Consider the following 24,087-nt stretch of genomic DNA (forward strand, 5'->3'; position numbering starts at 1 on the left):
TTATGAATTTCATGTATTTATGTTCAGCTTTACCTCGTATTGAATTTCATGTATTTTAGTGTCATTAATTGTACTTCGTATAAAATTTTTGTGCTCATTTTGCTCAATTTTTTTTTGGATTTTTGTTTCATATTTGTTCATTTTATGTTTTTTGCTCAATTTATGTTTAACTTTCATCAATTTGTCCTTAAATGTGTTTAATTTATGCTTAAATTTCATTAATGTGTCATCAATTGCTCATTTTACTCAATATTTTTTTTTTTTTTTTTTTTGCGTGTAATAGTTTTCCTTTTATGTGTCATTAATTTCTCATTTTGCTCAACTTTTTGTGTAATTTATATTTTATGTTTGTTCATTTTTCCTATGTTTGTTAATTTTATGATTTTTTTGCTCATTTTGTGCTTTTTATGCTTGTTTGTTCATTTAATGTTTGTTTGCTCCTTTATATTTTTGTTGCTCATTTGATTTTTATTTAAGCACTTTTATGTGTTAATTTGTTTTTTTTTTTCTGTATATATTAGGTTTGCTCATTTGAGCATTTTATTGCAATTAATACTAGGTTATATAAGGTGATGTTAGTTAAAACTGAGTTTCATAGTAGAGGACTAGAGGATATAAGTAATACAAATTGGTATGGCATGATGAAGTGTGATGAAATTGTTCAAAACTGGGGGTTTTGATGTGCTTATACTCCGTAGAAATTTTGGAAATTGTGATGTTCTGATGTTGGGTATAGTAAATTTGTTGGAATTTATTGTTAGGATTAAAAACTCTCTAATTTGGAGAGGAATGGAGAATGCCTTAAGATCAAGTTAGTGATCAATGGGTAGTGTGGAGACATTGTATTAAAGTGGAATAAAGCTGTAAGTGGTGTGCGTGTTTAATTTTGATGCTACAAAAGTTTGCTGCCTTTTTTCTGTTTTTGTAATTTTGTAGCTCACATTGTGTTGTGGAGTGAAATTTAGATCTCAAGGATATCTTGATGGGGTTGTAAAGAGAGTCTTTAGTTCCCTGTCACATTGAAATCCTTGAATGTGCTTTGGAGTTCTGATTATCAAGCTAGCTCAGTTAGAATGTTACCTATGAGGAGGAAGGCTGCTTTCCATGAGCCAATTAAAGCTCAAAGAGGAATCCTTTTAAATAGATCGATCATCAACTCTTTTAGCTGTATTAGTCTGATATCGCAACCAAATGTAGGCTTTTTCTTTAAAGTGAAATATTGGCATATGCAATACTTAGGTTGTTAGGGTGAGTGAGTGCGACACTAGTATAGTACTCCGTATAAACAATATAAGTAGAAGTAAATGGTAATGAATATGAGTTAACAATACAAGTAGAAGTAGATGGTAATGAATATGAGTTGAAGAAGTAACCTTGTAAAAGGCATAAAGATCCTCATCACGTAGCATATTCTTAGTCACCTGGACTGCAGAACCTTGTCCTAATTGAATTCTCACCAATTTTATTTCATTATTGATCTAATCAGCTTGCTTGGGTAATTAATATTAATCATGCAATAATCAATAACATATACAACTGTAACAAAAGTATAAAATATAAAAAAGGGTACCTTGACCATATCAATGGGCTGAATGACACAAGTAGAAAGCATACCAGAGGCACCTTTCACAAAGGACTTCATTGCTTCCATATTGATATTGTGCTGCTTTTCTCCTCTCCCATTTATATATATGGAGGTTTTCAAGTTCTTGCTTTGAAGCAGAGAAAAAGTAATTTGTATGTACTAGATGCCAAAGGAAACAGATGTGAATGGCTTATTAGTTATTACTGTATCATCGTCAGCATCTGGCATCATTAGAATGGATTATCTATCGGACTGTTATTGCACCTGCTTTGAATGAAGTTTATAGTCAAGCATTTACTAGTTTAAATTGTTAGCCTATTAGCTCAATTGGTCGATCACTGTGTTCCTACATTGCACAAAAGATGTAGGTTCAAATCCTACATAGGCTACTAGTTTAAAACATTTATAATTGTACTCAATTGGATGTTCATAATAAGTTGCTAAATTTTGGACCAAGTGCACTACTTCCATCCTTCACAAGCACCAGGCCATACAACCTTACTTTATTTCTTGTAAGCCAAACAGGCCACCTCATGTCATTCTTTTATGCATAAAAAGAACCTTACCAATCTGCAAAACTAGAACACATAGGGCTTTCCCCTCCACACGTCTAACCTTGCCTCCTCGCACACCTTCCAAGTAGTCGAGCACTTGATTAGAGAAATGAAGTTCAGTCCCCTCGTCACAACAACATCTTGGGCACTTTGCCTCAACGCTTGTCGCTCTTTTGTTAAACCCAACACAAATAGGGATAGCTCAATTACACACTCTCCGTAAATTAACCACACCTTAAGTGGAAGATTCTAAATGAGTAAATTTGATTATAAAAAACCTCACCACATTTTTTAATCAAATTTAATCATTTATCATATGTGAAAAAACAATCATCAAGATGTTGAATGAGTAAAATTGATAGTAAAATGTTAAGTACGGTATGTTTTTAATAATTTGTAAATGAAAATCAATTGTTCAATTAAATTTTCTCATTTAAGGTTGCTCATATTATAATCAATAGCAATTTATGCACAATAACATTATATTTATAAATTAAATTTGCTCATATTAAATTTATTAGCAATTTATGTATTTGAGAAATTCATCATCAATTATGCTCTGCAAATTTGTTATTGAAGTTCATGCAAAGAAATTCGATAATTTCGTTTTAAAAAAAAAAAAAAAAAAAAAAAAAACCTTAATAGCTAATAAATGGAGAAAATAATACCTGGTGGATTAGATTGTTGAACGATTGTCTGAATTGGATCATATGAACTAAAATCAATTCCGCCATAATTACCGAGCTTGTTGAACGATTTTTGTTTTCAATTTTTGTAATTTGAAGATTTAATATCATGAAATTGCAAAAAAGTTGCCAAAAAATAAAAAATTGCTCAATTGATACCTATTTGTTGCTGAGATTGATCTTCGATTGTCTGTATTGGAGTTAAAATCAATTATGCCATTAGAATGGATTTTCGAGCAACTAGTTTGCAAAGGAAGAAGGGAGAGAAAGGTGTGGGCACGGAATACACTCTATTATTGGCAATCCCCACTCTTGTATTAGGTTCACTTCTTCAATTACAAGTAATGTCAGATTCCTAGGTAAACCACCTTCTGCTAAGCTATGGATTTTAGGGCATTTTTTAATCATTAACTCCTGGAGGGAGGTAATATTGTGCAATTCACCAGGAAGCTTTTCCATATTTTCGCATTCCTTTAAGCGAAGATGTCGTAAAGCTGGGAGAAGCAGGCTTTGCTGTGATATTAGACTTGGGCATCTTTCTATTCAGATTTAAAGCCTTCACTGGCCTCATTAATGGGAGTGGTTGACGGTTGTTGAGAAGATGAATGACGATCTGAAGAAATGAAGAGAAGTGGGATGCAAATCTTAATTTTTGGTTGAAATGATTAGATTAGTTTTGTAGATTGGAGAGATAATCAATTAGGATTATAAAGTAGGTTAGCAATTAATCAGTTTTTAGTAAAGGCAGTTTGGTATTTTTGTCACCACAAAAGTTACTAAAAAAAGGAAAAAAGAAAGTTTGTTGCAAGTAATAGCTAACACCCCTTTTTGGTAAATGTTACAAATAACTGTTAAAGGAGGTAGTAATTTATTAGGTCATGTTTTGCGGACCAAACACTTGAGTAGAGGGAAGGGTAAGGGAATCCCTAACACTAAACATTTTCACTTGGTAGAATTCAAACCCTACACCTCCAACATATTGTTTGTGAATTATTGACTTCTACAAAATTTGCATACACTTTAAGCTCTTGTACTCCATATTAAATGTTTGCGGGTTCATTTAATGTAGTGAAGCATAATAACGTAAGATGTCTTCTTATTTCATATGATATGTCAAAAATAATCAAAAATTGATATAGCAAATACAAAGATTACAAAGTACTAAGTCAGAATACAAGCTCTATTGTGACGAAGCAAAGAGTTTTCTTTATTGGATGTCTGGCAATGATGTGTTGATATTCAGTCTAGAATGCAAAAAATTATTGTATCATCACCCTCTAATATTGGTCTTGAACACCTGTGGCATCTGAAAAGATTAAAGTAATTACCCTTTAAGGCTCTGCGCCTCTACCCCTGGAAGGCCTGATGCCCTGGACTTGTATAGCAGCTTGTACATCAGTGTTCTGTTAATCTGTGATATGAAAAAGAACTGATCTGTTCCAACAGTTATATTCCAAAATTTCTATCAATGTTTCAAATTCTCAAAGTTTTGTTTGCAAAATCAATATCATCATCTGCTGCTTGTATATACCAGACGTACCAGACTATCTTATAACAGCAAAATAAGTCCTCTGACATGATGACAAAAGATGTCATTAATCGGTAGACAGCACCTGATCTTCAGTATTCTCTAGCACGGTCTAAAAATAAACAGGGAATTCCCAGGACTTCTATAAATTAAATACTATCTCCGGATTTTTCTGGGCTTTAATCTCTTGTAAGCCATGTATGTCACAGCAGCTGATAGAGAATACCTGCTTGTCATGAATATAAATGTTAGAATTGGACTAAAATATAGAGCATAAGCACATTTCGGGGTAGTAAAATTGAGTTTAATGACATCAAGCCAGTTAGCAAGAGGTTAGATAACTTTCTTTGTCAATCTACATCTCACAGCATCATTTCTGACCTATATCAAGGATGTATAGTTTCCTAATCATGAACACAAGCCAGAGACAACATACTGCATTAACAGTGTGTTTGGATAAAGAAAAGAGAAGGAAAAGAAGGGGGAGGGGAAGGAAGGGAAGGGGAAGAAAGAATGATGAGTTTTCCTTCCAAATCTCTCCATTGTTACTTGTTAGAGAGATCAATTTCTTTTAACCTTCTATTTCTCTCCCATCCAATTCCCTTCTCCTTCAATCAAAACAAAGGGTCAGTATTCCACCCCCCCCCCCCCTAAAAAAAAAAACAAAAGTTAGCAATTAACACCATCAGCAGCAATTGGACTAAACATGCTGCCTGCTTATCAAATTGGCACCTTCCTAGTCGATAAAATTGTTTATTTTTTATTTGATATCAAACTTGAGTGCTTATAATTTCTTTCCAAAGATAGTAATGGGATGCCAAAGCAAATGTGTAAACTTTCATGAATAAAAGCATAATGAGAGCACTATACAGTTATAATGAGAGCAATATACAGGATGAAGTAGACATCTTTTGCTTTAAGACACTTTCATATACAGTTATAATGAGAGCCCTAGACAAAATATGACTTGGTTGCAAAGGGATCGCCAATAATTTTAAAAAGCTGGAACTTAATTCCTGCTTTACACATTTTAGGAGGCAAAATGAAATAAGTATAACTGTTTGAGTGATCTTTTAAACAAGGAGAGTTGTCTTAATAAACCAGTTCAACTTCCACTTTGACTGAAAAAAGTGTGATAAACCCGTATCCCACAAATAACGCTAAGTTTCACACAATGACACAATCACACTATCCAGTTTTCTCTCAACTTTGAAGGAATTGACAAATCCCAATTAAACCAATATGAAAGACACTTAATCTGGTAAGCAACTGTCACCAAGTACCTTCAGCATGCTTCACAAATCAAGAAAATTGATGTACTTAAGATCTTTGTACAAGATCCATAACAATAACATTGTGCATACTCCTGTTGAAAACTAGCTTACCAGATGTCCAGATTGTAAAGCTGTTCAGAATTATAACTAACTTGTTGCTTTTGCTACCTTCTTACTTGTTTTTTTTATTTAGCTCACTTTTGGGCATTGACATAGAACAAGTCAAATAGTAGAAATTCTGATCATTAAAAAAATAAATAATAAATAACTGAATAATACTGACCCAAAATTATCCTTCTCCTCCAACCCCACAGTCCCACACCACATCATCTAGGGCAACGTTACACAGAAAGTGGGACGTTTTGGAACGTGGTATACTGGTATGGGAACGGAAACACACGGTACGTGGGGTTCAGAGTTCCTGGAATGTTTGATTATTTTTTGGGATTTTTTTTGGTTGATTTTAAATTATATAATTAGTCAATTCCACTATGATAATGTTAATAATAATCTGATTTCATAAAAAGCAACAAAAAATTGGAAATTAACAATTCAAAGTTAAATTAAAAACAAAACTAGGCAGCAATCCAATATTAAAAGACTCCAAATTTTAACCACTAACTCCAAATTACATAAAAAAATAAAATAAATTATTTTTTTTCCTTAAAAAAAGCTTACAAATAACAAAAGATAAACCATAACTAGCAAGTCAGTCAAATTCTTTTTCTCTTAGCAGCTGCATTATCCCCAACAAACACCCACCTTATGTCATCCATTCTCTATGTAGAATCCTCAATACCAGAGCTCTCGAGGTTGAAATCCCACATCCTATAAAGGCCGGATGTGTAGCTTTTTGTGAAGCGTGATATAAGTCTAAAAGTTATAGTGAATAAACACTAAATTGTTGGCAGGAAGAGCATTGAATCGATTCCTCTTAATATTGAGGGTGTAAGAATAGGTAATTGTAATTGGATGTGATAACACCTTAACTCTTTCAGTAGAACTTGTAATTGGATGTGATAACACCTTAACTGCTGCCAACTTCGGAGTTTCGGAATCATAAGTAGACCACCATGAAATTGGTTACACTGTCACAACATCTATTTTAGATGCATGTGTCCCAAAAATCCCTTCTTTTTGCTGAAATTTAGCCATTTGTTCACACAATAGTTTTTTTCATGCACATCCTCTCCAATTTTATCAAATGCTTCAAGAACACCCAAAACCACTTCTCTATCAAGATTTGGAGCTCTTCTCTCAACTTCACCAGGAGCAACAAAATTCAAATAATTTGAATCATAATAAAAAGGATTGAGGGAAAAACCTAGACAACGCATAGGAATGTCCATTTTTTCCCAACGAGCAATCAAAATTTCTTGCATTTTAGCGCCTTGAAAGTTGCTAAAACAAGGTTTGCCTCTACACTACTGAAGTTGCATTGACAATATCAAATGAGGAATTTTGGGATGAGGCAATAACATTCTATCTTTTACTAAGCCAATTTATTTGATGATAAAATTTGCTGATGGTGAGGGACAAAAAAATTGGGAGAAGTCTATGACAAAATGGATTATACGATAGGGAAAATTGGTGATATCTTGGAAAATAATAAATATGTGGAAGATAGAGATAAAATGCAAGAAATTTTGATTGCTCGTTGGGAAAAAATGAACATTCATATGCATTGTCTAGGTTTTGCCCTCAATCCTTTCTATTATGACTCAAATTATTTGAATTATGTTGCCCCTGGTAGAGTTGAGAGAAGAGCTCCAAATCTTGATAGAGAAGTGGTTTCGGGTTTTCTTAAAGAATTTGATAAAATTGGAGAGGATATGCATGAAAAAAACTATTTAGTGAACAAATGGCTTAATTTCGGCAAAAAAGAAGGGATTTTGGGACACATGCATCTAAGATAGATGCTGCAACAATGTCACCAATTTCATGGTGGTCTACTTAAGGCTCTGAAACTTCAGAGATGGCAGAAATAGCAGTTACGGTGTTATCACAACCAATTACAAGTTATTATTCTTAAGGTGCCAAAAGAGTTTAGAGCACTTGTTCTTACATCCACAATATTAAGAGGAATCGAATCAATGCTATCATTGCCTACAATTTAATCTAACTTAAGACTTATATTATGCTTCTCAAAAAGCTACACATTCGACCCTTATAGGATGTGGGATATCGACCCTGAGAGCTCTTATATTGAGGATTCAACATTGAGAATGGATGACATATGCTTGTTGGGGAAAATGCAGCTGCTTAAAGAAAAAGAATTTGACTGACTTGCTGCTAATCATGGTTTATATTTTGTTATTTGTAAGCTTTTTTTTAATTGATGTAGTTTTTTATATATAATTTGGAGTAAGTGGTTAAAACTTGGAGTCTTGAAATATTAGATTGCTGCCAAATTTAATTTTGTTTTTAATTTAACTTTGAACTTTTAATTTCCATTTTTTTTGCTGTTTCAATAAAATCACATTATCAATTAAAAAAAAAACATTATCATGGTGAAATTTACTAATTATAAAATTTAAAGTCAACCAAAATAAATCCCAAAAATAACCAAACGTTCCGGGAATTCTAGACCCCACGTACCGCGTTCTTGTACCATGTTCCTAAACGTCCCACGTTCCATGTATTGTTGGTTATGATGTCCACAAAAAATATTATACCGCATTCTTGTACCATGTTACTTAACGTCCCACGTTCCATGTAATGTTGGTTATGATGTCCACAAAAAATATTATACTTCGTACAAAGCATAGATAAATAGCAAATTATAAATGACCTTAAAGGGATACAAATAATTTTGAGTAAAGCTACAAGTGCACGCATAACATAGAGTGTTCAACAGGCAAAACACGTACCATGTTAATGTGTAATTTAGATGGTCTTGCGGCATGACTGAGCTGCGAATCAAAGTACTAGCATCCTTTGGAACAGGATATGGATTGCTTGCGCTAACATTATCATTAATGTCCTCAATGTAGACTGTATTCTGAGGAAGGCCAGATGCATGGGCAATAGCAGGAACATCAACAAAAAACCACTGACCAGAGGCAGGATCATTTTCTGGGACAAAAATGCTTGGTTTTTCACTCCCACGAATCACGCCAATTACTTCCACAGGAGTGACAGATGGAGCTAGTTCCTGCAATTAAAGAATGGGAAAAATGTGACCAACCCTCTTAACACATTTACTAAATGTAACAGAAACAGTGCAAAGTAAAACCTCAGTTGTTTGGGGCTTCTTAGACCAAAATCTCCAGAATGAACGAATTTCACCAGATGATGAAGCAGTGCTGGGTACATCTTCATCTTCTTCAAGACCTTGAGAAGATTCCAGTGCCTTGTCCCTCCAACTACGTGGGACCCATCCTCTATTCACTAAAACTGGGGACTGAACGCTGAAATTTGCATTATCAGCCAGACGAAAACATAGTACAACCAAAACATGTGGCTTAATCAAGCAAAATAAATTATTGGTCAGAGTTTTTACTTCAATAGCTAGTTTGCTTAAAAGTATTTGTCAAATGACTTAGATGTGATTTTATTCCCAAACTGACCACATTTACTAATCTAGGATCTCTTTTCTCTGACCATGTAAACCCCATGTTCCTCTACTCTTTCTCCTCCTACACATAAAAGGTTTAGAGGCAAAACCGTATTTCAAAAGGAGGGAGGAAGAAAAAAAAAACTATAAGCCGTAACTTTTTATTTTTGAAAAATAAAAAATAAAAAAATAAAAATTTATTGGGTTAATTTAAACTGCACTTGTGCTGAATTAATTACAAAGTTTAGAGACAACCAACTTCAGGACCAAAACATTAAGATATTGACAGGATCCCAGACATTAGATTTTTGCAAAGTTACGTCATAGTTGACTCAGGTTAACTCAGCATAAGGATGACAAAAATTCTGTATTTCAATGAGTATTTCTTTAGATGATCGGCATCAAACAGAAGTATATGAAGTAGATAAGGCAGTAATACTATGCAACTAAACATCAAGGAATTTATGAGCCATCTATGACACATTAAATAATACATGCAGAATAAAATGATCAAATATGAGATAGAATAAGGTGAAGGGTGATAAACAAGACATCAACCAACAGGGAACAAAACATCAAAACTAGATAATGGAACAGATACACATTCACAAATATGTCAATGAATCATCAGCTCACCTATCCAGATTGCCAGAAATAGGTACAAGAGGTGTAATAATATAGTATCCATTTTCTGTAACTCCTGATATACTTCTGGATCGTGGGCCCACATATATTGACTTCTTCTCATCAAAAGCTCCTCTGCAGACCACCCTCCGAAATTCCAAAGTATTAGAGTTCTCACCAGAAGCTATGTCATTAAACTCAATTGGCTCCATTGCCAACCTTTCTCTTCTGTAATCCAATGTTTTGATCTACATCAGCATACATCTATAGTCAAACAAAATAGTTTAAGAATATAAATATAGATGGTACATAGTAATATACTACTTAAATTCAAATAACTTAATACACATGCAAAACATCCACCAGAGGAAAAATAACAAGTTGGTTAAAGTTGCGCAAAACCAAGAGTATTAAATCAAAAGCTGCTCAACAGCGCATGCAATTAGATGACACCATTATGAGAGCATAAGAATGTAGACTTGTGCATGACTGCTTCACACACAATCATCTGACAACAGACTTTAATATATTCATATCAGGCTCTTCTGCCTAGCATTAATACTAATTCGAGATTTTAAAAAGAGAACCCAAATACACATCCAGTGAGTTTCAAAAAAATAAATATTAAAAAGAAATTCTACTCAGCTAATTTAGTTTCAAGAGCTTCAATTGAAAAACCAATCGCATCAATGGGCCTAATTTAGATCAATAGTAAGGATGAAAATCATAAACTTTTGGTACTTTCACCAATTCTACTGATTGACAATTGCCCACAAAGAAGCACAAAGACCAAAGTGAGCCTAAATTGAATATCAATAACAGATCAATGTCAAAAACTCAATGAGCATTCCTCTTTTGCCGAAACTTACAAAAACTTATAGATAGGTCAAATAATTCAATTAAACCAATGAACAAAACTTTTCAATTGAAGCTCAATTGGCATCAAGACCACTTAGTATTTTCAATGGATATCTAAGATGATTCAATCAAAAACTGAAATCTTGAAAAATTAGTAAATTTCCCTTCACGTATGCAATTCAAGTATGAATAAGAAAGCTTGTTACCTACCCATTAATACGAACTTGCATTATTTATTTTTTAATTTTTTTTAAGAAGAAGAAGACTTATGCTTTGTTTGGGTAGCAAATAAGGAAGGAAAGGAAGGGGAGGGAAAGAGGATGAAGGGAAGGGAAAAGAAAGGGACGGGGAGGTGAGCTCCATTTTCCCTCCAAATCTCTCCAAATTTGGAGGGATTATGCTTATTAAAGAGAAAGGGAAAATGGATCCCTCCCTCTCCTTTCCCTTCCTTCCCCCAATCCTTCTCCCAAACAAGAGAGTTTTTCCCCTCCCTTTCCCTTCCCTTCTTTTCTTTCCATTTCCTTCTACCCAAACAAAGTGTTACTTCATGGATAAAAGACATGAATGTACACTGAAATAAAACTCTGCAGCATGGTATGTTATGAAACAAGGAAAATAACTCTGTCCCTAATAGCATTACGATGAAGCCCCAACAAATCCAAAAAATAAAAAAAAGCCTGCCATTCGTTTCAACCATGAAATAAAGATAGGTAAACATGTAAATAACAAAATAACTCCTAAACTGAGTAAAGTCTAATCAGCCTGAATTAATACCAAATCTGATGCAGACAATAGTGTATGTCAGGGTCTCATACAGTTTAGTCCAAAGGAAAATGTAGCCAGCTTCTGACGCAAGAACGAGCACCACTACTATTAGCTACATAAGGGGAAATCAATATATTTGGTACCTAAAATTGCATTTCATTGACCTAAATCAATATATTTAGTCCTTTTCCTCTTTGCCCTTTCCAGATACAAGCATTAAATTTCTTGGAGACATAGGACTTATTCTCTTCAACTTGTTTAAGATACTTGTTACTTTTCCTCATTAATTCAGATTAGACCTTAGTTTTAAAGGGCACAAGGTGCAAAAAGTCGCAAAAGTCCTTGGAGCCTAGGCGCAAGGCAAAGGCGTGCGCATTTTGTAGGTGAGGCGCACTTTATTCATATAAAAAAGAAAAAATCATTTCTATTAAATGAGTGTAAAATTGGACTTATGTGAAAAGGTGAAAGGGCCATGTGATCAATAGCTAGGGTTCTTCAAATTGAATTGGGGGTATGGGATTTCTCTCTTCTCTAGAAATGAATTATTCTGCCCGTCACAAAGTCCCATAGTGTTTTATAGAAAATAATTAACTTACAAAATAGCTATTGATGCTTTACAACATAAGTCGCAAAGACGCAAGAAGCAGCCTACAAAAAAAAAAGCGCAAAGGCGAAGGCGCCTTGAGCCTCACTGTGCCTTGCACCTAAGGCGCGCTTTTTAAAACTAAGGATAAGGCCAGACAATCTTGTCAGACTTTTAAATTATCATTTACTTATTGTTAAATACCATTTAATTGCGTATTAAAAAAATTATGAAAATTACATATTTGAAAAGTTCATAATGAGACAAATCTAACAATATCCATTTTGATGATGTTTTTCTTTATAAATTAGTATTAATATACGTTCAAAGTTTAGTCAAATTATTAAATCAAGATAATAAAAATTCAGATCAGACCATATCAGACCTTAATAAAATCGGACCATATCATACCAGATCTACTTGTTTCAAGTGAAGAGAACAAGTTCATATTCCATATGAAAGTCGAACGAGAATGGAAATAGATATCTGGTCTTTTGACAAGTATCTATACAAGACACTAAAGTAGAAAATTAAAGAAAATCCCTGTCACACCCTGAACCAAGGAGTCTTCAAAAAGGTAAGATAATCTAATGCACCCTAAAATATTTTGCCTGTGGATTAACTGACAACAAGTCACCAACTTCAAGATTTGTTAGACTCCAGACCGATGAAACCTTGAATGGAGTTTATAAGACCAAGCACCATAAGTTCAATACAACAACGGCCAAAACAAGCTTAATCAACCCTAAATGGGCAAACTGTGCACACAAATAATAACCACCAACTTTTTCACAACAAACAAAAAATTTCAAATGCACAAATCAATTTAATTTATTTCTTAATGGCAGCCTATGTTACTTGACTCTTCATTTCAACTCAAACACTTATCAATAATCATGTCATCATCACCAGCTCGACATAGGTACAGAGACTTGATACTTTGTTTTGCAGTAAAACTTCAAAATGTTCATAATGTAGCCAAATCTAACACTTGGATACATACCCGAGTTGGAAAAAAGTACCCGAGTCTAAATAACATATCGATAGCTAAATCCGGGATCAAAATCAAGCATGATAAATAAAAGGGAAGGTGGGCAAAGGAACCTTGTCTTGTCGTCGGATAATCTGCCAACTGCCAAGACCAAAAGTAATAGCCCCAGGAAGAAAGAGAAACATCTTCGACCATGTTCCTCTCTGCTGCTTTCCTGCTCAATCATCATCACCATTATCATCATTACCCACAAATCAAAAGAAAAAATACAAAATTGAAAAAGCAATTCAAATCATCATCATAATCCACAAATCAAATGAAAAAAATCAAATTCAAAAACCCAATTCAATTTTAATCCACAGATTCGATTAAAACAATTGCAAAAGGAAAGGAAGAGAGAAAAAAACCAACCTTGATGTTGAGGTTGAGGAATGGTGGGGTCATCAATGGCGGAAAGAGCAGATGCAGATGCAGTAGAAGTGGAGAAGAAACGAGGTAACGAAGGGGCAGAAGAAGAAGTGGTGATAAATCGAATGTTTCTGGTCAATGTTTTGGAAATGGAGGCAGCCATCTCATGTTCACTACAATTTCACTGCTTTGATTTAGCAAGAACAAGAAGACGAAGAAGGGTTTTGGGTTATTATATATTTTTTTTCTGGGTTTTTGGTTTTATTGTAGGCTATTTCACCAAATATGTAACACTGGAAATTCATATCCTATAAAATACCTGTTTTGCCTCTATTAAACATGAAATTAGAAAAATCTAAGACGTTATCACCACCTGACAACGGCTAATGTAAATATCAAAAACACACAGCGGAAGACTACCTATTTAAATCTTTTAAAACACGTCAACTTTGAAAAAATCAAGCTCAATCAAACTAAGTCAAATAAAGTCAACCTACAATTTGAAACCATCGTAAGCCCTTAAAACCAAAGAAATGTTAAAACCTTTGCGTTATTCTCACAACCATAATAAAATAGATAATATTCAAAGTAACTAAACACATCATATTCCTATAGGAACTAAGCATGAAACGCTCTTCACTCATCCCCATCATGCAAATGCTTCATCACCTGAAAAGTTTCTCTCTACTTGTCCCCACTACTCGTCATTGGAAATGGGTCGCCGTAGGGTCAAGATGAAGACAAGACCAAACAAACATGCAAACACACAATCAGCAATGCTAAGTACATAAGCGTAATAAAACACACTAACATGCTTTCATCCTATCAACACACAACTTACTGAGTTACACCTGTAAACAAGCGTACAAAACACTCGACATTTAACTAAACAAGTACCTATGTCCAATTAATTTGATTACGCATCGAACGGGTTTCCAACCAACTACTTGTCTCAATAAGTTGAGGTAAACTACACTAGAAGCTAACCGGGTAGGCAAATGTCACATGAAGTGACTGGACTTCCTGCGCATAATAAATAATAAAAAGGAAAATACAGCATCATGTACTCCCAATAGAAGTCATGGTTAAATATAAAACCCCATAACTCCCCCCCCCCATATGTTCATACTCAAGGTATATACGTTCCAAGAGTTTTGGTGCGTAATCTCTTTCACTTTACGTTATTTACATATTATTAGACTTGGTGATGACTCTCAAAACATAACACAACCAAACAATACAATTCATTCAAGCAATCAAACAAACCAATTTAATTCTTAAATATTTAGTGATCACATAAATTAAGTGTGAAATCCTTTTTAAACTACCTCGGTGTTAAATAACACCTTAAGTGCATAAAGGCGCCGCAAATCCTATCCCTCGGTGTTCGAAACACCTTAAGTGCACATAGGCACCGCTACATAATTTATTCTTTCCTCATGCTTATAGCATCAATAAAAATTATATAAACCATCATAAAATTCCCTTTTCATATTCCAAACCAAATTAAACATTTAGTTTAATTAAACATGCTCTCTAACATGCTAATAATAAAAGTATGGTTCATATCCAACATGCCAATATAATTAATTAACTAATTCCAATCACCAATTCACCATAAATAATTCATACATCACAATTCACCAACATCGATCCAATCAACTAATTCCAACCAACACCTATCATGATAATACTTGGAATTAATTAAACAAAGCCTAGCATGCTTCTATACACTCAAACATTACCAAGTACGCGAATATACCTTGAATATGATCTCAAAATCACCACGATTAAATAAAATCACTCACTTGAAAATCTCCTACAAACCAAAATTATAAAGGAGTATGAATACCTCTATAACACAAATTTCCAGCAATATTTACTCTCTTTAAATCACTCATAACCCTCTAAAATAAGCTGAAATTTTATTTAAAACCCTTACTTTTATTCACAATTAATAGGTAATCAAAAATCCTTTTAAGAACCCTAATTATAGTTTTTATATAAATATTCCAGCTTTATTAAACCATGAAAAATTGCTGCAATTATGTTTAAAAACATTAATTTCAATAGTTTAGATTACCCACAATCCAATTCCATCAATACTCATTAATTTATAAACCTAGGGTTTTCAATTTGGGGCTTTTTAATTTAAAAAACTAAATCTAAATATTTATATTTAAAATACTTATGATTAAACATCCTAAAAATCATCACAAAACCCAAAAACAATAATTGGACGTAGGGTAGATTTAATTGAAACAAAAACAATAGAAATAATTAATAATTTTTTTATATATATGTGTGTGTGGCGGACGAACCGCCAAGGTTGGGCGGCTGCCGCTGCAGGTGTGCGTCGGTGATGGTGGCCGCCGACCGGTGGCGTGTGGTGGTGGTGTGTGGGTAATAAAAAAACATTAAAAATTAAAATTAAAGGGGAAGGGAAAAAATTAAGAGAAAATAAGAGGAGAGAGATAGTTTACCTTTGGGTGCACTTTACCCTAGGCTTATGACGGGTATTAATACCCCCTCTCAAAATCCCTCTTTACTTAAAATTCTTTTACTACCTTTAATGATCCCTTCCTACTCAAACTTGTACTTTGACTTTCCATAAATACCGTTGCTTTAAAAATTATCTTTTATAAAATAATATGCCCCAATATCTTTAAATCATGAAATAAAATATTTTCAAGATTATTAAATAATTAAAAATATACTTTTAATTAAAAATCATCCTTTTTGAATTAATGAAAACCCTAAATAATACATTTTGAATTATTTAAATATTTTAAGAATTACTTATTTAAATTAAAAATACGTATAAAAATACGGGATTTAAAAAATGCCACGAAGTAATTTCAAAATTCACCAAATGTCAGTGAGTTTTAATACAATATCACCAAATGTCATTTCCGTTAGTTGACCGTCGGTGTCCGTTAGTTGATCTACCACTTGCCATTAGAGGTGATTAGGGGTGAGCAAAGATCCAGGGTACCCGGTACCGGACCTGGAACCGGTTAAGACCCGCCTGGTCCGGACCCAGAACTGGTCTTACCGGTTTCGGGACCGGGTCCAAAATTTCGGACCCGGTTGTAATCGGTTCCGGTTCCAAATCCTAAAATTTTGGACCTGGTACCCACTGGGTACCCGTCGTATATGATATAGTATGTGGATTGTTTGTGTTTTTAAGAAACTAAAGAGTTATGTACAACCCATTTTAATTTCTAAGCCCAATTGCTTATAAAACTCTCAACCCACTATCAAATAAAACCCTAAAACTTCTAGATTTTTCTCTCCGCTCTACTATACCGGCTACCCAACATATATTGTACAAAATATATTTAAAAAAACAAAAATATGTTGAACGTAACTAACTAGTAAAATAAAAAAAAATTGTTAATATTAATATAATTAAAATAGCTTAATGTATATAAAAATATAAGTATTAAACGCTAAAAGTAAAAATACACCAAAAAAAAATATTATGATTTGTATTATATTTCAACACTTATATATATAAGTGGGTACTCGGAATCGGAACCGGTACTCGGTGGAACCAATTCCAATTCCTAAATTTTAGGACCCGGTTCTACCGGTTCCAAATTTTAGGACCCGATCCCAACCAATTCCGGGTCCGGATCCTAAAATTTTGACCGGGTACCCGGTTTGCTCACCCCTAGAGGTGATCAAAGTTGGCCCGACCCAATTTTGGGCGGGTTTGGGGCAGAATTTTACAGCCCGAAATCGGGTTGGGCCCGGCCCGGCCCGTCCTGAAAATTTATTTTTTTAGGGCGGGTTTGGGAATGCGTTTTTATGCATATTTAGTTGATTTTTTTTCCCGGCCCGAAAATGGCCCAAAAAGCCCGCCCGGCCCGACCATTTTGGGCGGGTTTGGGCATAAAATTTTTGGTCCGAAGCCTAGCTCGGCCCGGCCCGAAAAATGGGCATAATTTTTAAGCTTCAGCCCGGTCCGACCCGGCCTGCCCAATGATCACCTCTACTTTCCATGTGTCACCTTTGGATTGGTCTGTTTTTTTAAAAAATAAAGAATTAACAAAACCAAAAAAAATAAATAAAAAAAAAATAGGAGGGAGAAAATGAGGAACAGTCGTCCTTTCGATCCTCCACGATCTCCCCCTCTGGTAAGCCTCCTTTCTTCCCCCTCCACGATTTACAGCCCCCCTTCCTCCGCAATATTTGGCAGTCATTGCCTCACTCTGTTCACCTTCTCATTCCGGCGACCTTCAACATTTTCCTGCTCTCGTCTCTCTCTCTCAGTTCTCCATTGTAGCGCTTCCTGAGCCCCCCTTCCTCCATAATCACCGGAGATTCCTCTCGTTCATTAGAAAAATTCGTTTGGTGGGTTGTTGCTCATGAATCATTCCCCTTCTCCTCTTTCCTTCCACGAATTGAATTGGGGGGTTTTGTTTGGTGAAGCAATCCACAAAATTTTGTTTGTTCCAATTGATTGTATGTTGAATTGTGACCATTTTGGATTTTTGGTACAAGTTTAATGCAATTTGGTGAAGAAATGAGTATTCTTCAAGCTTACCGACGATGCCCCACCCTTCAAAATAACTGTTCATCATCTTCAAAGAAGAAATTGGTTCATATTCAACGGTTCATCATATTTGTTTTCGGTTTCGAAATCTGCTTGGTTCTTCTTCGTGGTCCCATTTGTAGAAACCAATATTATTTTAAAACATTATCCTTGTTATTGGTTGTTCGTTTTTTGGGTTTCAAAAAAAAAAACAAACTCCACCGGAGATAATGATTATGTTGGAACTAGATGGGCGGTTTTGATTGATGGGTCTAATGGAGACATGTTCGTTGCAATCGATAAGACCGGGTGTTTTTGCTGGTGGTTACGACACTATAATGGAGAAGGTGAAGGTGATGGAGGGAGAAATGGACGATAATGGAGAAGGTGAAGGTGAAGCTGGCAGAGGCAGTCAGGGTGGGGAGCAGGATGGCGGAGGTGGGGGCAGGGAGGTTTTTTTTTTTTTTTTTTTTTATTATTATTATTTTTAATTTTTTTTTAAATATTTTTGGTTTTTTTTTAATTTTTTTAAAAAAATTTAAATATTTTTGTTTTTTTTAATTTTTGTTTAATTTTTTTTAAAAACGGACCAATCAGAAGGTGACACGTGGCAAGTGGTGGGGTCAACTAACGGAAATAACATTTAATGATATTGTACTAAACCTCAGTGGCATTTTGTGAATTTTGAAAAACTTGATGACATTTGGTGAATTTTGAAATTACTTAGTCGCATTATTGATTGATTTAATACTATGCAATTAGATTTGGCCAGGTTTAATTGTATGAGTTTTGCAATATTGATTCGAGATTCGAGAGATGAGAATTGATATTTAGGCTTAGTTTCAATAGGCATGTTAATCTATAAATGGTTAGGTCGAGATTTGAGAGATGAGATTTAATACCGGTAGATTGATTATGTGATTATAATACGTAGCGACAGCCCTTTATAATCTGATTAATTTATGCATTGATAATTGATCGTTATGTTTTACCCTGGAGTATTATTTAATGGTGAACCTATACCCTAGAGTTCTTTATTATTGATTATTTCTTTGATTAATTTGCTTAGTTTAATTCTTAGTTCAATTCCTACAAATACAAATTGGTTACCTGATAATTTAGATTATAATTGTTAATTAGGAATAAAAGAACATTGTTTCCCTGTGGATTCGACCCTACTTCCCTATCTACTTTAGTTAGAGGACTTAGGAATTACTTTTGATTAGGTGATACGACTAGATACTATCAAAATTTGGCGTCGTTGCCGGGGAAACGGTTTTATTTTTTATTTCTGATTATTTTTGTAGTCTAAATTATTTTCTTTTGTCTCATAGAACGCAAGTTCTTTGGGGCAATTTCTCATACTTGTTTGTTTAGTTCTGTGTTTATGCCCAGGAGTTCTAGATCAGGTTACATTCCTTTTGATCCTGAGATTGAACGTTCTTTCCATAGTCAGAAGAATCTTTTTAGACAGGTACGAGCCACTTCCGAGGGTACTACACCTTTGGAACCACCATCTGATTCTAGTCACACAGAAGTATATTCAGAACCAGAATTAGAGATGGCGAACCCACCACCACCTCGCAAGCTCAGTGATTATTCGCAGCCGTCCCTGGCAGATTTCCCACATCTAACTCCTCCACCTGATCTCGGAGGAGTACAATTTGAAATCAAGCCCCAATTTATTAATATGATCGAAAGGAAGCAATTTAGCGGAGCTAAGGGTGAAAATCCAAATCTTCATATTTTAGATTTCTGCCAATATTGCAACACCATTAGGCAAGTTGGGGTCACGCAGGACCAAATCAGGGAGATATTCCCTTTTCTTTATGTGGTAAAGCTAAATTGTGGTATTATGAATTGAATAGAACTGTTCTTGGTATTACTGACTGGGATACTCTTGCTTTGAATTTCTATAATAAATATTACCCTGCAGAGAAGACAGCTCTACTACGGAGTTCAATCCAAAAATTTTCCCAAGAGGTTGATGAAAGTTTATATGAGGCTTGGGAAAGATTTAAGGATTTGTAGAGGGAGTGCCCCATCATAAACTAGCACGGTGGCAGATAATTCAAGCCTTTTACAACGGGCTTGGAAATTCATCTAGATCAATCCTTGATTCAGCAGCCAATGGAATTTATGAATCTTCCAAAAGATGTAGCAGGAACAGTAATTGAAGAGATGGCAATTCACAATTCCCAATACGGGAATCCTAGAGGTTTTGCTAACAAAGGGAAACATAATGTTGATTCAGTATCCTTTGTGCAGGCTCAATTAACCTCTATTTGTCAAAAATTGATAATCTTAGTACTATTATTCCTGCTCCCTTAGCTAATGTTTTTGCTGTGAATAATACTAATGAAATTTTTTGTGATAATTGTGGAATTGTAGGTCATTGGGCACAAGATTGTAGGAGTTCCATGGAGCAAGTTAATGCCTTTCAAACCTATAGGCAAAATAACCAATACTCCAACACTTTTAATCCTGGCTTCTGGAACCATCCATATCTTTCTTACCGGAGTACTAATGTCCAAAACCCTCCACCTCCACAACAACCACAAACCCAAACACCACAGCAACCACCACAAAAATATTATCAACCACCTAACCAAAGGCCCCCACCTCAAACTCCCTCTCCATCTTCTGACCCTGCACTATCAGAAATTAAAACCATGTTGGTCAGTATGCAAAAGCACATGCAGAGTAGAGATGCACAAATTGATTCACTTGTAGCGCATAATAAAATTATAGACAATCAAATTGCGCAACTTTCAGCTACTCTACAAAATCGCCAGCAGGGAATCCTGCCATCGCAGCCAGTACAACCTACAGATCATGCTAATGCAATTACTCTGAGGAGTGGTTCACAATATGATGGGCCTCCTATGCCCAAAGATGATGAACCTGTTATAATAAAAAATGCTAGCCCTGATTATGCTATTTAAATGATTTTGTTACTAGCCCTGCAAGGTTGCAGGGTAAAACTAATACTACTGATAATGCATTGCAGGGTAATACTAAACACAAAGATGGAGAGGTAGAGAAACCTGTTATCAAACTACCATTCCACAATTGACAATTGAAGACTAAATTGGATAAGCAGTTTGGTAAATTTCCGGAGGTAGTGAAAAATCTGCAGGTAACAATTCCTTTTACAGAGCTAATTACACAAGTTCATGCATATGCTAAATTTATGAAAGATATTTTGACTAGGAAGAGAGCCTTTAATGAGGTAGAGACCGTAGCTTTCACAGAGGAGTGTAGTGCTTTACTATAAAATAAATCTCCACCTAAATTAAAGGATCCCGGTAGTTTTTCTATACCTTATCATATTGAAAATGTCTTCATAGATAAAGCATTATGTGATTTGGGTGCTAGTGTTAGTGTTATGCCATCGTTTGTATGTTTAAAACTTATTATGGGTGAATTAAAAGTGACTAATATTACCCTGCAAATGGCAGATCGTTCTGTTAAATATCCCTTAGGTATTTTAGAGGATGTCCCTGTTAGAGTAGGAAAATTTTATATCCCTGTTGATTTTGTTGTTTTAGACATGGCTGAGGATACACAAATTCCTATAATTTTAGGAAGACCTTTTCTCCACACTGCAGGAGCCATTATCGATGTTAAAAATGGAAAACTAACACTTTCTGTAGGAGATGATAATATCACTTTTAATTTAGGGAAGGTTTTAAAAGGTCCTATGTTAGAGAAAAATTGTTGTAGTATTGATATTATTGATGTGATTGATATTATTTGTGAAGATAGCTTACCACAGGTTCTTGCAAGGGATCCCTTGGAGGAAGTACTTTGTGGTGATTTTACTACAGGTGACGCTTGTATTTGGAGCAGGGAGGTGGATGCTATAGAGGCAGCTCTCGCACTTGAAGAACTTGATCCTAAGGAGAGCATGAAGGTAGGAAAATTAATTCGGGAATCAAAACCTGCAGAGGTTAAGAAACCTGAATTAAAACCTCTCCCTTCTCATTTAAAATATGTTTTTCTTGATGAGTAGGAATTACACCCCGTGATCATTCGTACTGCACTTGATGACCCTCAAATTTCCCAACTTCTAACGGTTCTTCGAACCCATAAAAGGGCAATTGGGTACAATATTGATGATCTCAAGGATATTAGCCCTGATTTTTGTATGCACATGATACACTTGGAGGAGATTCACAAGCCATGTATTCAACCCCAGAGAAGGTTGAATCCTAATATGCAGGAAGTAGTTAAGAAAGAGGTGATGAAATTACTTGATGCAAGTATTATTTACCCTATTTCTGACTCAAAGTGGGTTAGTCCTGTGCAGGTAGTACCTAAGAAGGGTGGATGACTGTAATAAAAAATGATAAAAATGAATTAATTCCCACTAGAACTGTGACAGGGTGGCGTATGTGTATTGACTATCGTAGATTAAATATTGCCACAAAAAAGGATCACTTCCCTCTACCCTTTATTGACCAAATGCTTGAAAGGTTAGCTAATCATAATTTTTTTTGCTATTTAGATGGGCACTCTGGATTTTTCCAAATTCCAATTCACCCTGAAGATCAGGAAAATACCACATTTACTTGTCCCTATGGTACTTTTGCATATCGCAGGATGCCCTTTGGTCTATGTATAGGGGTGTTCAGATCCGGGTAGTTGATAAGTCGGTCCGTGTCCCATCTCGAATAATTCGGGAACCCGAATTATCCGGGACGGGACACGGGTACCCGGATTAAAATTAGTAGATCTATAATACTAGATAATACTATGTAATTTTTTTTTATAATACTAGATAAATAGATAATGCTATGAAATTAACCTACCAAATTAAAGATACAAGTAGCTTATTTTTATACTCTTAAGTTTGTATACGAGTTTATATGATAAAGTTGAAGCTAACTCGAGTTTATTTTTGTACTCTTAAGTTTGTATACCCACAACCCACAATCGAAACCAACCCATGCCAACCAAACCCCACCCACACCAAATCGAAACCACCGCCACCAGAATTTAACAAAAGATAATGAAATTTATCAAAACAAGCACGAAAATTACCAGAAATCATATCATATAAATGGATTTATTAAAATTCAAAAAAAAAAAAAAACAAGAAAGCATACCTTTCAAACCAAAAAATGGCCTTGAATTCACCTCAAATTTGGTTTAAAACGGTTTAATTTGACCATGAAAACTCTAGATCTAGAGTTTTCATGGTCGAATTTAACCATTAATACCTCCGTTTTGACCATGATAACCGAAAGAAAAAGAAATCAAAGAGGAGAAAGAGAGAGGTGTAAGAAAAAACCAAGGAAAGAGAAAGAAGGGAGGAGAGGAGAAAAGGAGAGCAAAGAAATTGAATGGAGGAAGGAGAAAGAAGAGAGGAGAGAGGAGGAGGAGGAGAGAGAAAGAGAGCAACAGGGGATGTAGTGTGGCTGTGTAGCAGTGTGGGTGGGTATTTGGGTAATGGGTAATAGGTATCCCACTATCCCGTAGCTTTTTTGATTTTGTTTTGTTTTGTTTTTTTTTTAAACGGGTATTCGGGTACCCGATAGTTGCAAAGCTTGTCCCATGTCCCGGCCCACAAAAGTGCTATTTTACTGGGACGGGTACCCGACCCAAAAAAACAGAAAATTTTTAAAATTTCCCGTCGGGTTTTTTGCGGGTTGTCGGGATATCAAGACGGGACAAACGGGTCGGGTTTTTTTGAACACCCCTACCTATGTAATGCCCCTGCTACCTTTCAACGTTGCGTGATGAGTATTTTTTCTGAATTCATAGAGTCTATTATGGAAGTCTTTATGGATGATTTTAGTGTGTATGGGTCTTCATTTCATGCATGTTTAATTAATCTCACTAAAATTTTGAAAAGATGTGAAGAATGCAATTTGGTCCTAAATTAGGAAAAGTGTCACTTTATGGTGACAGAGGGAGTAGTTCTTGGTCATATCGTATCTAATAAGGGTATACAGGTAGATAAAGCTAAGATTTCTGTGATTAAGCAATTACCTCCACCAGTTAATGTTAAGGGGGTTAGGAGTTTTTTAGGTCATGCGAGATTTTATCGTCGCTTTATCAAAGATTTTTCTAAAATTGCTAAACCACTAACTCAGCTTTAACTAAAGGATGCCCCTTTTGATTTTACTG

General features: G+C 34.9%; 1 protein-coding gene across 1 annotated transcript; it reads right to left on the bottom strand.

Moving 5' to 3' along the window:
* Positions 1 to 3,936: 3,936 nt before the first annotated feature.
* On the bottom strand, positions 3,937 to 13,698 carry LOC110737100 (surfeit locus protein 1-like). The gene is made up of 6 exons (XM_021917469.1): positions 13,416 to 13,698; positions 13,118 to 13,218; positions 9,820 to 10,055; positions 8,863 to 9,037; positions 8,498 to 8,781; positions 3,937 to 4,579 (listed from the first exon to the last, which is right to left on the bottom strand). Exons 1-6 carry the CDS (start codon positions 13,573 to 13,575, stop codon positions 4,510 to 4,512), a joined length of 1,026 nt encoding a protein of 341 aa, XP_021773161.1. The 5' UTR covers positions 13,576 to 13,698; the 3' UTR covers positions 3,937 to 4,509.
* Between the last annotated feature and the right edge of the window lie 10,389 nt (positions 13,699 to 24,087).

The sequence above is a fragment of the Chenopodium quinoa genome, unplaced genomic scaffold, assembly GCF_001683475.1.
Source record: "Chenopodium quinoa cultivar QQ74 unplaced genomic scaffold, ASM168347v1, whole genome shotgun sequence".
In the NCBI taxonomy this organism is placed as follows: Eukaryota; Viridiplantae; Streptophyta; class Magnoliopsida; order Caryophyllales; family Amaranthaceae; genus Chenopodium; species Chenopodium quinoa.